This window comes from Mustela nivalis, assembly GCF_964662115.1.
Source record: "Mustela nivalis genome assembly, chromosome: 9".
Taxonomy (NCBI): Eukaryota; Metazoa; Chordata; class Mammalia; order Carnivora; family Mustelidae; genus Mustela; species Mustela nivalis.
The window spans coordinates 115,084,277-115,096,590 of record NC_139028.1 but is presented as its reverse complement, the minus strand read 5'-3'; the positions used below and the strand labels follow the sequence as shown (position 1 = coordinate 115,096,590).

Below are 12,314 nucleotides of genomic sequence, written 5' to 3'. Positions count from 1 at the left end.
GCCTACAAGAAATCCCCTGAGAGAGGTGGGACCTCCAAGGTGAGAGGGAAATGTGCTTTGTTTGTCTGGTTTTTGCTTTTGCTTTATACCAACACAGGAAGTTTGCAGCTAAGGTTTGCCAAATTTTGAAGCAATTTTGAAGCCTGTGTCTTATACGAATTGTTCCAGAAAATGGAAAAAGAGGAAAAGCTGACCGATATATTTTGAGGCTAGCTTAATCTCGATTCCCAAACCAGATAAGTATACTGTAAGACAAGAAAGGCATAAGCCTGTTTTACTGATTCGCATAGATATAGAAAATACTAAATGAAATATTAAGATAATTGAAACCACTAGTGTGCACAAAAATGTGTCAATATGCTAAGTGAATGTCACTCACAAAAAAAAACAAGTATTATATAATTCCATTTATATGAGGTGCCTAGAACAGTTAAATTCATAGAGGCAAAGTTGAATGGTGGTTGGTGGGGGAGAGGCAAATGAAGATTTGTTGTTTAATGAGTATAGAATTTCAGTTTTACAATATGAAAAAGTCCTAGAGATTGGTTGTATAACAGTGTGAATATACTTAACACGACTGAACTGTGCACTTTAAAATGTTTAAGATAGTAAATTTTTTGTGTATTTTCTGACAATTAAAAATCAAACTTTTAAAAAAAGATTTTATATTTATTTATTTGAGAAAGAGACAGAGAGAGAGCACAAGCAGGGGGGAAGAACAGAGGGAGAGGGAGAAGCCAACTTCGTATCGAGCAGGGTGCCTGACACCAGGACTCCATCCCAGGACAGGATTCTGAGATCATGACCTGAGCCAAAGACAGATGCTGACTGAGCCACCCAGGCGCCCTAAAACTTTCTTACAACAAAACAAAACGAAACAAAAAAACCATCAAGATCAAGTACAGTTCATTCCAGTAACATAAGAATCATTCATCACATCATCAATCATTCATCACATCAATGAACTAAAGGAGAAAAATCATGCGGTTCTCTCAAAATGTTCAGGAAAAGCATTTGATGAAGTTTTATGAGTATTTATGATAAAAACTACGGTTAGGTGGGGTGCCTGGGTGGCTCAGTCGGTTTAGCATCTGACCCTTGATTACGGCTCAGGTCAAGACCTCAGGCTAGTGAGACTGAGCCCTGCATCCAACTCCCTATGTGGTGGAGACTTTTCTTGCGATTCTCTTCCTCTGCCCCTCCCCCTGCTCTCGCTCGCTCACTCTCTCTCTAAAAATAAATAAATATTAAAAACAAAAACAAAAACTTACAGTTAGGAAAAAAGGAACCTTGTCAGATTGATAAAAAGCCATATGTGATTAAGTATGATGGAGTAAGTTTCAGATTCCCTTCAACATCAGGAACAAGACAACTAGCACTCTCTACCAACAATGCTATTTAGCATAGTATTAGAAGTCCTGGCCAAAGCAATAAACCAAGAAAAATAAATTGTGAGAGTAATTACATCTACATAGAAAATTCAATAGATCTATGGGCAGACTATTTTAACAAATTAGAGAATTCTGAAGTATTACAGGTATATAAAATAAAGCTATGAAAAATTAATAATACTCTTCATACTATCAATAACCCAATAAAAAGGTGCAATAGAAAATAAGATACCATTCACAAGAGAAATAAAACTCAGGAAGTATTTAGGAAGTAAAAACATAGCCTGGAACTTGTTGGAGAGAAAATATTTTCAGGACACAAAGGAAGACACGAATAACTTGAGTGACATACCTTTTTAATGAATTGAAAAGCCTAACATTTGAAACTGACTTCTCCTGAAATTAATCTAGAAGTATAATTGAAATCCCAGTGAAAATTAAGATGTTTTCTGAAGAACATAGAAAAAATTTTTGTAATATTTCTACAAAAGAATAAAGGTGCATGTAAACCTAGGTCAAGTTTGAAAAAAGTGACCGGAAGGCAGAGGGTGGCGGTGAGGAGGGTGGCTTGTTCTATTTTAAACCACACTGCAGACCATAATAATAAAAAGCATGTGATATGGAGAATTAGTCAAGCGGACCAAAGGACTCAAAAGAGAGCTTAAAATAGATACGTATGTCAACAACCATATACTTGACATATGATGAAAGCGGCACCACCATTTAGAAAGAGGAAGAACTGATTGGTCTGTGATTTGGGGAAACTGCTTCACCCTAAAATAAATACGGATCCTTCTTGTACCATATCCAGAGACAGTGTCCATAGGGTTAAGGATCTTAATTTAAATTGTAATACCTAATATGGATTGAGTGTTTATATATGGCAGGCCCTGTGCTATGCTCCTTAATATGCATGAACTCATTTAATCCTAAACTAATGCAATGAAGGAAATACTATTATTACCTCCACCTGACAATGAGGAAACTGAGGCACAGAGCGTTTGCATAACTTGCTCAAGGCTGGACGAGGGTGAGATGAGTGAGGCGAGTCATGCAAACTCAAATCATGTCTTTACTTAAAATTTTGATATTTGGGGGCACCTGAGTGGCTCAATCAGTTAAGCCTCTGAGTCTTGGTTTCAGATAGGGTCATAGTCTCAAGGTGGTGAGATTGAACCCCTCATTGGGCTCCACACCCAGCATGGAGTCTGCTTAAGTTTCTCTCTCTCCCTCTGCTCCAGCCCCCCAGGCACTGTCTCTCTCTCTCTCTCTCTCAGATAAATAGATAAAGATTTATTTATGTATTTATTTGAGAGAGGAGAAGAGGCAGAGGGAGAAAGAGAATCTCAAGCAGACCCCAAGGGCTCAGTCCAAAGACCTGAGATCACGACCTGAGCCAAACCCAAGAGTCAGACATTTAACCAGCTGAATCATCCAGGTGCCCCTCTAAGATAAATACATAAATAAAAGCTTTTTAAAATAATCATAAATAAAGTTAAATGTTGATATTTTGCTCATCGTGTATATTTGCCTTAAATTTTATTTTTAAAAGTAGTGCGTTAAAGTATTATTGATTTTGCTTGGTCTTTTGATGGCCCCTTAAATTTTTCACCCTCGTCCTGGCCCTCCAAAATCCCAGCGCTAGTAAGGACAAGATGAATTCCAGCGACATTGGCCTCTAGAGTCATTGAACTACCTTGTTGCAACACTTTTCTGGATCATAAAACTATCAGGCCGGGATACTGTGACATTGGACAATATCTTTGTGATCTTGGGATGAGCAAACACTCCAAACAAAACTCAAACAGCACAAACCTGATGGGCTTGAGCCTATAAAACTGAGGATCCTTTTTTTTTTCTTTTCTTTTAATGAGTCTTTGGGTGTAAAAATAGAAGCAGAATAAAATGAATTTATTGACCAAGTTATTTTTCAGAAATGAACTGGAAATCTCATTTTATAGCAGTGAAGCAAATAAAACCAAACCAAGCCCAAAATACCTCTGTCACATTGTAGTCATTTGACTAGTGACCCAAGTATAGGGTGAGAGATGGCGAGTAAAGGAACGTTGCCTCTCTGAAAGCAGGAAACAAATCTGGGGGAGTTTCAGATGTTACTGTGCATCTGCTGGGGGAGTACCCCGTGGCCACAAGCTCTCACCTTTTGCCTTCTTAGCTGGAACTGAGCATTCTGTAAACTTTGATCCTTTCTCTCTTTTTCTTTTTCTTTCTTTCTTTCCTTCCTTCCTTCCTTCCTTTCTAGTAAATTCACAGAACTCTGAAAGGAAACACAATAAATTTTTGCTTTCAAATGGCTTGATCTGCCTCTTTGCCTTTGAAGTGACTTTGAACTGTATGTCTAACTCCTTGTGAGAGAATCCGGAGCCCTCTAGCCCCTGGCCCACGAAACAAACCAGGCAGTGGTCCCCAGCTACGGACCAGACGCACGACTCGGGTGATACAGCCATCTAGCAGCCAGCCCAACATGACTTGTAAGCGAAGCAGAGAAAAAAGAGAAAACCAAACAGAAACAGTTTCTATTTTCCCTGTGTTCCCAGGATTTTCCTGTTTGTTTTTTGAGCTGGCCTTGAATGTGAATTTAGAGGAAGCTAAGGAATACCAAGTACCACCACGAGGAGATCCTAGATTTACACAACAGGTGGGTCATGCCCACCTGCCCCTTGGCTTTGACGGAGAACAAGGCCAGAGGGTGATTAAACTCTTAGGAAGAGTGGGGTGATCCCTCAGGAAACACAACGTCCAGATCAGCTGGAGATCGCAGGCCTCAAGGTAAGAGGACTTATGTTAGGGGCTCTGTAAGAACACAGGAGATGCCTGGGCACCCGGGTGGCTCAATCAGTTAAGCGTCGGCGTTTCAGCTCAGGTCACGATCCCAGGGTTCTGGGATGGAGCCCTGTATCAGCCTCCCTGCTCAGCGAGGAGTCTGCTTCTCCCTCTGCCACTCTCCCTGCTTGTGTTCTCTTTCTCCCTCTCTCTCTCTCTCTCTCTCTCAAATAAATAAAAATAAAGTAAATATTGAAGACTAAGGTTTGGAAAGAGAATAAGTAAGGAATGCTGGGAAAAAAAACTCTTCTGGGCTGACCCGTTCAAGACAGAAACAAAACATCTTCCAGTTTAACCCATTTCTGACAAAAAGTCATACCAGGGTTGACCCTCGTGGAAATGTTAAGCTTAAACCTCCCCCAGGGGAGCCTGGCTGGCTCAGTGGGTAGGGCGTCCAACCCCTTGATCTCAGGGTAGTAAGTTTGAGCCTCACATTGGAGAAGGCCTCCAAGAAGAATGTGGAGAGAACTGGAATTCGAGTTGTCATGGTGTGAACGGAGCAGAAGAGGGCATGGGGTGCAGATCCCCCCTGCAGCCTCATTTGGAGAAGGCCTATGTGGCAGTGGGCCAGAAAGGAGGCTGAAACAGAAGCTACCAAACAGGACCGGTGTCCTGGGCAGACAGTCTTTGAACGCCTAGGTATTCTTCAGCAGGTTTTTCAAGTGAGCCCCGGGGAGAATTCTTGGGGCACCCCCTGCAGGTCAATGAGGGAGAGTGCTAGGCCTGAGAGAGGAAATCGAGGCCCATCCCAGTAGCCACATCTGGGTAGCGCTGGTACCTGGAGCCCCCATCATCCATTGGTTGAGACCCAGCAGGAGCCAAGGCTGCGCTCCCCGAGGATGCCCATGAGTGACGTGAGCCCCAGCTTGCACTCCATCCCAGCATTCCCAGCATTGTTAACCAAGGAAAGCTTAGACAAATAAGGAGACAAACCAGGGAAGAGGTCTGTACAACACCAAGGCATTGATTGATACTTACCCACATATAGACATGCAGATAAGCAGAAAGAAGGCCAGAAACCCAATAGGAAAAATGGACAAAGGATATGAACGGAGTTCACAGAAGAGGGCAGCCCCACGACTGCCAAGTCCATGAAGAGCTATTCAAATTCCCCAGTTGTCAGAGGAGCCAGATGGAAATCAGGAACCCTTTTAGATTCATCAGACTAGTAAGCGTTCGAAATTGCTAAGAGAAAACCAGAACCCTCACGGTGAGTGTGACAATCAAGGGGGCCTGTACCCTATGGCCTGGCAGTCCTACTTCAAGAATCCTCTCACCGTCCATCAGGAGGTAGCATGAAGGTGTTCATGACACTTATGCGACGGGGCATTGAGACCGAGCTAAGCGGGCCTCGCCAAAGGATGCCGTGGATTAAAAAAAGTGTTGGATGTCCAACATGGTACGCCGCATGCAACTGGCGAAGGAGAGACGTGTAGACACCACGAGTGTGGAGTGTACAAATGCAAAAACATAAACAGCAGAAGGAGTTTTATACACGGCACCTGTAGATCACAAACATTCACGTGGCAGCTGACCCACGTGTAGAGAACCGAGCAGGATACACGGAGGCTGACTGCCCACGCTGAGAGGGACCCGGTTCAGGGCAGTGATGTGTCCTAAACCGTGAAGTAGGACTCTGTCCGTGAGGTCGCAGAATGAAGCGTGGGCAGTGGAGGGTCAGCATGCCGGGTCCCCAGTTCCACCACCTGTGGGCATTTGGGATTTGGGCAAAGCATTCACTCACTCAGTTCAAAGCATTCATTCATTCATTCATTCATTCAGACACTGTGGACACAGTGGTGAGTAAAACCAGGTAAAATAAGTTAACTTTAGGCAAGTGCTGTGTAATGTGTAACTGACTTTAGATGGCGTAGTCAGGGATGGAACCCATGAGACGTGACATTTGAACAGGGACACTGATGATAAAGACCCAGTTGTGAAAGAGCCAGGTTAAGTGCTTTCCAGATATAGAGCACGTGCAAAGGCCCTAAGGTTGGCCTGTGCTGCAGAGGGTAGGTGAAGGAGGGGCAGAAGAGGCTTGATGAGATTGGATGGATAGAGGGACCAGGGCATTCACAGTTTTGTGGGCCTTAGTCAGAAAGACCTCAGCCACAATGGAAAACCAAGGGGCAGTTTTATACAGACGACTTAGCCCCATACTTTTTTTTTTTTTTAAATTAGGAATAACACACAGAGAGGAGCACCTGGGTGGCTCAGTCCTTAAGTGGCCAACTCTTGGTTTCTGCTCAATTTATGATCTCTGAGTCCTGGGATCTGGCGACCTGGGACTCCTCGCTCAGTGGGGTCTGCCTGCTGATTCTCTCTCTCTCCCTCTGTCCCCCACACCCCTACCCCCACCCCCCGCTCTGGCGCCCCGGCGCCCTCTCTCAAATAAACCTCTTTTAAAAATAACACACAGAGAAAAAGATCAGATATATTTTAAAAGATCACTTTGGCTGCTGAGTAGGGACTGGGTTGGAGGAACAGAAGCCACATAAGCTTTCTGAGCCTCAGTTTCCATGTCTGCGGGGGTAAGTCTACCCATCCCATGCAGATCCGCGGTGAGTCAGGGTGGGGACACAGTCTGGACCCTGGAGTCTCCTTGGCCCTGGAGGCGCGGGATGGGATGCAGAAGGCCCCATCTTGGGCCTGGGAGGCCGGCGTGTGGCTGCCTCTCCAAGCCCAGGACACACACCCAGGGATTACCTCAAGTACCGCGTCCGCTGTGGCTCGCGGAGGCTGCCGCTGGGAGGCGCCATGGCCCCTGTGCGGTCCCCAAAGGAAGCCCCGCCCACTGGTCCGCTCGGCGCTCGGCAGCTCGGGCCTGCTGTCGGCGTGCAGGGGCGGGGCCGTTACGTAAGGGCGGGGCCTCGGCCAGGGCGCCGGACAGTCGCGCTCCCAAGACTACGGCCCGGGGCGGGGCCTGCGTGCGGGGGCGGGACCGTGGCGCGAGGGGCAGGCGGGCCCGGATGGCGGCGGCGAGGGGCACCTGAGCGGGCCGGGGCCATGAGCGCCGCCCGGCCCCAGTTCAGCATCGATGACGCCTTCGAGCTGTCCTTGGAGGACGCGGGCCCGGGGCCCGAATTCAGCGGGGTCTCCCGCTTCGGGCCGCTGCACTTCGAGCGCCGGGCCCGGTTCGAGGTGGCCGACGAGGACAAGCAGTCCCGGCTGCGCTACCAGGTGAATGGTCCGGCCCAGCCCAACCCCAGCCCAGGTCCGGGCGGGACCCCAGGCCGGACCCTGGAGAGCCCCAACTCAAGGGAAAATCTGTTTAGAGGCCTCAGCCTGCGAGGCTGCTGATCCAGGGCCCAGCCTAGACCCTCTCAGCTCTGATTTTGGTCCCCAGCCACCACTGGAGAGCCCAGAACCGGAATCCGGGTGCAAGTCTCCTGGCCCCAACTGGAAATCCCACCCGGTGTTCCCACCCATTCCTGGATACTGACCTAACCCGCCCTCCCCCGCCCCTTATCCCCCTGGACTGGGGAGCGCTCTGTACGTCTGATGCAGACTTCCCACTGAACTGGAAATCTCCATTCGCCCTAGAGGACTTCCACCGATTCTAGGATCCTTTTCTTCGAGACCTGTACCAGATTTCTGTGCCCCAAACCTGAAACCATGGGCTTCTGCCCCTCCTTGGCACCCCAAATCCAGCGCCTGCATACTGAGCCTGTGAATTCTGAAAGCTCCACTTGGGAGAACTCCTGGCCCTGGGACCCATGCTAGGAGCTCTCAACCAGCCCCGGTGTCTCCTGCCACCACCTCGCGCCCCCAAGCCCCCAACACCCACATCCTACCTGGGTTTCGGTTTGTGTGAATCATCAAACCCGTTTTGCAGGAGGGTGGAGGGCCAGGTGAGCAGCTGTCAGGCAGCCAGGCCAACAGCTGTGTGGGCTTGCTCTCCTCTCCCTGAGGGGGAAGGAGGAAGGGCCTGAGCCCAGTAACCTCTCTGAGCCCTGTGTTCTGGAGTAGAACCTGGAGAACGATGAGGACGCAGCCCAGGCCTCTCCGGAGCCGGATGGGGGAGTCAGCACCAGGTCAGGGCCAGGTGGGGACCCATCCTCTACCTCCGCTCCTGGCTCTTGTGGCCCAGGTCCCTGGCCAGTCTTCCACCCAGATCACCCAGCTCTCTCACAATGTCCTACAAGGATTCCTAGCCTGATCCCCACTCCCCTCACGGGTTCCCCTGTCCTGCAGGGTCCCCCTACCCCAGTGCCAGCCCCACCCACCCACCCCCACCACGCTCTTTATCCTGAAGAAACCCCCCAGCCTGCTCTGGCCCCTACCTTCCCACAGGTCACCTGTCCTGCAGGAATCCTAGCATGACTCCCCAGCCTTTCTCCACCTTCAGTCCTGCAGAGACCCCACACCTTGAATTCCTCATCACCCTGTGCCCTCTCAGTGCCTCCATCCCGCAGGAACACCCAGCCCTAGTCCCTGCACCACCCCCCACCACCCCTTCCTTGCTTCCCCGGCCTCTCACTGGGCCCAAATGGCCTGCAGGGATTCCAGCCGAACGTCCATCCGCAGCTCCCAGTGGTCCTTCAGCACCATCAGCAACACCACCCAGCGCTCCTACCACGCCTGCTGCAGGTGAGGCCCAGCCCTGCTCAAGCTCCCTGCGCTCTGTGCCCCCAGAATAGGCGGCCCGGGCTTTCCCCTTCGGTCCTCTGGGTGGGGGAAGGGTAACAGGAGGGAGTTGGGCTCGTGTCACCTCTCATACCCGTCCTGCTCTCCCGCCACCCAGCTGGACTCAGCACCCTTTGATCCAGAAGAACCGCCGGGTAGTGCTGGCCTCCTTCCTGCTCCTGCTGCTGGGGCTGGGTGAGTGCCCTGCGGGTCCCCTGCCTACCCCCATGAGGGGCCCGTCCTCCCTTCGTGCTAGCTGTGCATCCCCCTTGGCACACCAAGCCTCCCTGCATCCTGAGGAGGAAGCTGGCTACCATCACCCCACCCCCATTTTACAGGTGAAGAAACTGAGGCCTTGGGAGGAGCAGGCCCAGCCTCCTGGTCACACAGCCAGGAAATTACACATAATTGAAGGGGAATTTGGTTCGGTGCTCTAAACTTAACTTTTCTTTTCTTTTCCTTCCTTCCTTTCTTTTCTTTTTTTCCTAACTTACCCCCACCAAATCCATCAGGGAGCAGAAGAGTAACCACTCTGCCATTTATTCTTTGTCTGCTTGGAGCCAGGTGCAGCGTAGGCTTATTTCCCCCCTTATGGAAGTCACACAGCAGGTGAGAGACAGGGCTGTGACCCAGCCAACCCGGTCCCCAGTGCGCCTGTCATTTCCCCTTCTCCGGAGTCTGAGTGCGGATGAGGACCTATCCCTGCCTCTCGCTGGGCACATCCATTGCCCAGATGGGGGAACTGAAGCCCAGAGCAGACAGATCGCACAGCCAGATGTTTTCGGACTCGGTCTATGGGGCTGAGGACTCACGATCCCCAGAAAGGACAGGGGTGGGGTCAAGAGGGGCCCGTAAGGACAGCCCAGCTGTGGCAGCTCTCTTCCTCCTCCAGGGTGGTCTAAGTCCCCTGGCCAGAGAGCTGAGCAGCAGCCTTGGTTCGTCTCTGGGCGTCTTGGGGGCAGGGGGAGATACTGCTTTTCCAGCAGCCACTGCAAAGCTGGGCACTGGTCACACTGGCCACCTGCCTTACCCCTTTTCATTCTCTCAGTACCCATGAGGACAAGCTCTAATACCATCGCAGTTCAGAAGTAAGGACAGAGCCTCAGGCAGGTGAAGGGACTTGCTCAGACCTCAGCTGGGAAGTGAATGAGCTGGGATTTAAACCCACATCACGGACATTACCTGGAGGCCACCTTAGACATGTAAAGTTCCTTTGCAGGAATTAGAAAAACACGCCTCCTCTGAGCGGGCAGGGCCCCCAGCCCTAGGCCAAGGTGGTCAGTAGCGTATCAGTCCCCAGGTGTACTCTTTTTGAGGTGCCCTGTGCAGGGCACAAATCCCATAGCGGTCCACAGTGGTCCTCAAGCCTCCGTCCTATATCACCGCCCTTGCTGCAGAGCCCAGCTCCCTAACTCCCCCCAATCCCGTTTTCTAACTGGGGGCCCAGGACTCTCTGGGTCTGAAAAGTTGATCCAGCCATGACTTCCCCAACACCCACTGTCCTCAGCCAAAGTCCACGTCCCTTGCCGGGGTCTCCAGGCCCTGCCTCACTCCTCAAGACTGGGCACTTGCCTCTCCGCTCTTGCAAAATCAGTTAGCTCCTAGAAGGCCCCACGTTCCTCCCATGGGAAGGAACTTTGCCATGCTGTTCCCTCTGTCTAGAGCACTCCTTTCCTTTTCTGCCTGCACGATCCCCACAGCAAAGCCTCTGGAGTCAGGTCGCCTCCTCCTTCTGAAATGCAGTTCTCTGCCTCAGTTTCATCTTCTGTGAAATGGGGATGATCATATCTATTTCATTCAGTCACAGTGTCAATAAAGCAGTGCAGGTAACAAGCTTAGCCCAGTGCCTGGCAGCACCTGGTAAGTGGTAACTAAATGTTACCTGCTGTTGCTACTGCTACCCCTGCTCAGCTTAGTGGCCACTGCCTCCAAGAAGCCCCTCCCTGATGCCCCAGGCTCTAGTGCTGCCAGACCTGGCCCTCCTGCAGCCTGATCCCAAGCCCCCTGGGTTGTAGCTGTTGGTTCTTGTTGGTTGCGCCACCAGGAAGGGCCATGAGAGCAGGGACCTCATTTGCCTTTCCCTGTGGGATTCTCAGTACCAGGCACACAGCAAGTGTTCCATAAATATTTGTTGATTGACTGAAAGAGCACACCAAGGAGCAGAGAAAAATCTCTTTGGGGACATTTCCCAGGGCCTGCTAGGGGCCCTACTCGGAAAACACAGAGCTTGGTGAGCTTCCCAGGAAGGGTCTATGGCAAGGGAACCTTCAGTTCAGGTGGGGGATACCATTGCTAGGGCCTAAGCGTTGCTGGGGGTTGTGGGTGGAGGACCCCGCCCTGGCCCCGGCCCCCTCCTCCCGCCCTCACCCTCGCGGCTCCATCTGTGTGCAGTGCTGATCCTGATCGCCGTGGGACTGGAGGTGGCCCCCTCGCCAGGTGAGCGCCCCCTCCTACCTCCGCAGGCAGCGGGGGTCCCCCTCGAGGGAAGAATTCCTCGGGGACCCGCGAGTCCCTAGGCCCCTTGGAAGTTTGCTTCCGCCCTCCAAGCAGGAAACGGCCCCTTCTACCGCGGACAGTGACACTTGCCCAGGCAGTGACCCGTGAGCCCCGCCCCGTGCCCCCCAGCCTTGACTCGGCCCCTCTTGCTGCAGGTGTCTCCAGCGCCATCTTCTTCGTGCCGGGCTTCCTGTTGTTGGTTCCCGGAGGTGCGAAAGGGCTCCGGGGCGGGGCGGGGCGGGGCGGGCTGGGCGGGGCTCTGGGCGGGCCCTCGGCGCTGACCGGCCCCGCCCCGCAGTCTACCACGTGATCTTCATCTACTGCGCGGTCAAGGGCCACCGGGGCTTTCAGTTCTTCTACCTGCCCTACTTCGAGAAGTGAACCGCGGGCGGGCAGCCGGAATCCAGCCTCGTCTCCGAGCGGCCCCAGGAGGCGCCCCTCGGGTCCGCTCCTGCTCCCTCATCTCCAGGGAAGAAATGCGGGACCCCGGAGCCCCCAACCCCTCGAAGTTTGCTCAGGAAGTTTGCCCAATACCCAGGCCTGGAAAAGTCGCCCCTGGCCTGTTCTGTGCCTTAACTTATTCTTGGGCCCTGGGGCTGCTGGGTTGGTGGTGTTTTGTGCTAATAAAAGAATGTACTTCATTCCAGAAGAGACCACTGATCCTTCTTTCCCGCTAGCCCTGCCCAGCCCACAGCCTGGCCGCAGTCCCGCTCCTGCAAAAACTGAGGAGAGGACTGATGGAGCCGAGGGGCTCCAGGACCACCTGTCTTCTCATTGTGACAGTCCTGATGCTCTAAGACTTGCTTCTGCACTTTGGGGGCGGATCTGGGCCTGGGACTCTGTCCTGCAAGCCCGGAGGAGATCCCACCAAGCTTCCCATTTCCCCCTGCCCTTAGCAGAGTTGGCCCTGCCCATTCCTCTACCTGGAGGCGCAGCATTGGTGCCTGCCCCGGGTGGCCC

The 12,314-nt window shown here is 51.6% G+C and overlaps 1 protein-coding gene across 6 annotated transcripts; it reads left to right on the top strand.

The window, feature by feature from the left end:
* Positions 1-7,155: 7,155 nt before the first annotated feature.
* TMEM134 (transmembrane protein 134) lies at positions 7,156-12,046 on the top strand. Of its 6 annotated transcripts, none has more exons than XM_082748698.1 (8): positions 7,158-7,412; positions 8,202-8,266; positions 8,760-8,822; positions 8,977-9,053; positions 9,371-9,467; positions 11,250-11,294; positions 11,510-11,563; positions 11,653-12,046. In XM_082748698.1, the coding sequence occupies exons 1-8, from the start codon at positions 7,239-7,241 to the stop codon at positions 12,029-12,031; spliced, it is 954 nt and encodes a 317-aa protein (XP_082604824.1). In that variant the 5' UTR covers positions 7,158-7,238; the 3' UTR covers positions 12,032-12,046. The 6 variants fall into 6 exon arrangements, with proteins under 6 accessions (XP_082604825.1, XP_082604824.1, XP_082604823.1 ...); XM_082748697.1 differs by having other exon boundaries at positions 7,160-7,412; positions 8,733-8,822; XM_082748699.1 differs by lacking the exon at positions 9,371-9,467 and having other exon boundaries at positions 7,156-7,412; positions 8,733-8,822; positions 11,653-12,000.
* The last annotated feature ends 268 nt before the right edge of the window (positions 12,047-12,314 follow it).

Excerpts from the sequence above, each read along its gene's own strand:
- TMEM134 (XM_082748697.1), top strand. The coding sequence starts at position 7,239 with ATGAGCGCCGCCCGGCCCCAGTTCAGCATCGATGACGCCTTCGAGCTG. Across the intron at positions 8,823-8,976 it reads TCCTACCACGCCTGCTGCAG|CTGGACTCAGCACCCTTTGA; the intron begins GTGAGGCCCAGC and ends CCCGCCACCCAG. Across the intron at positions 11,564-11,652 it reads CCTGTTGTTGGTTCCCGGAG|TCTACCACGTGATCTTCATC; the intron begins GTGCGAAAGGGC and ends CCCGCCCCGCAG.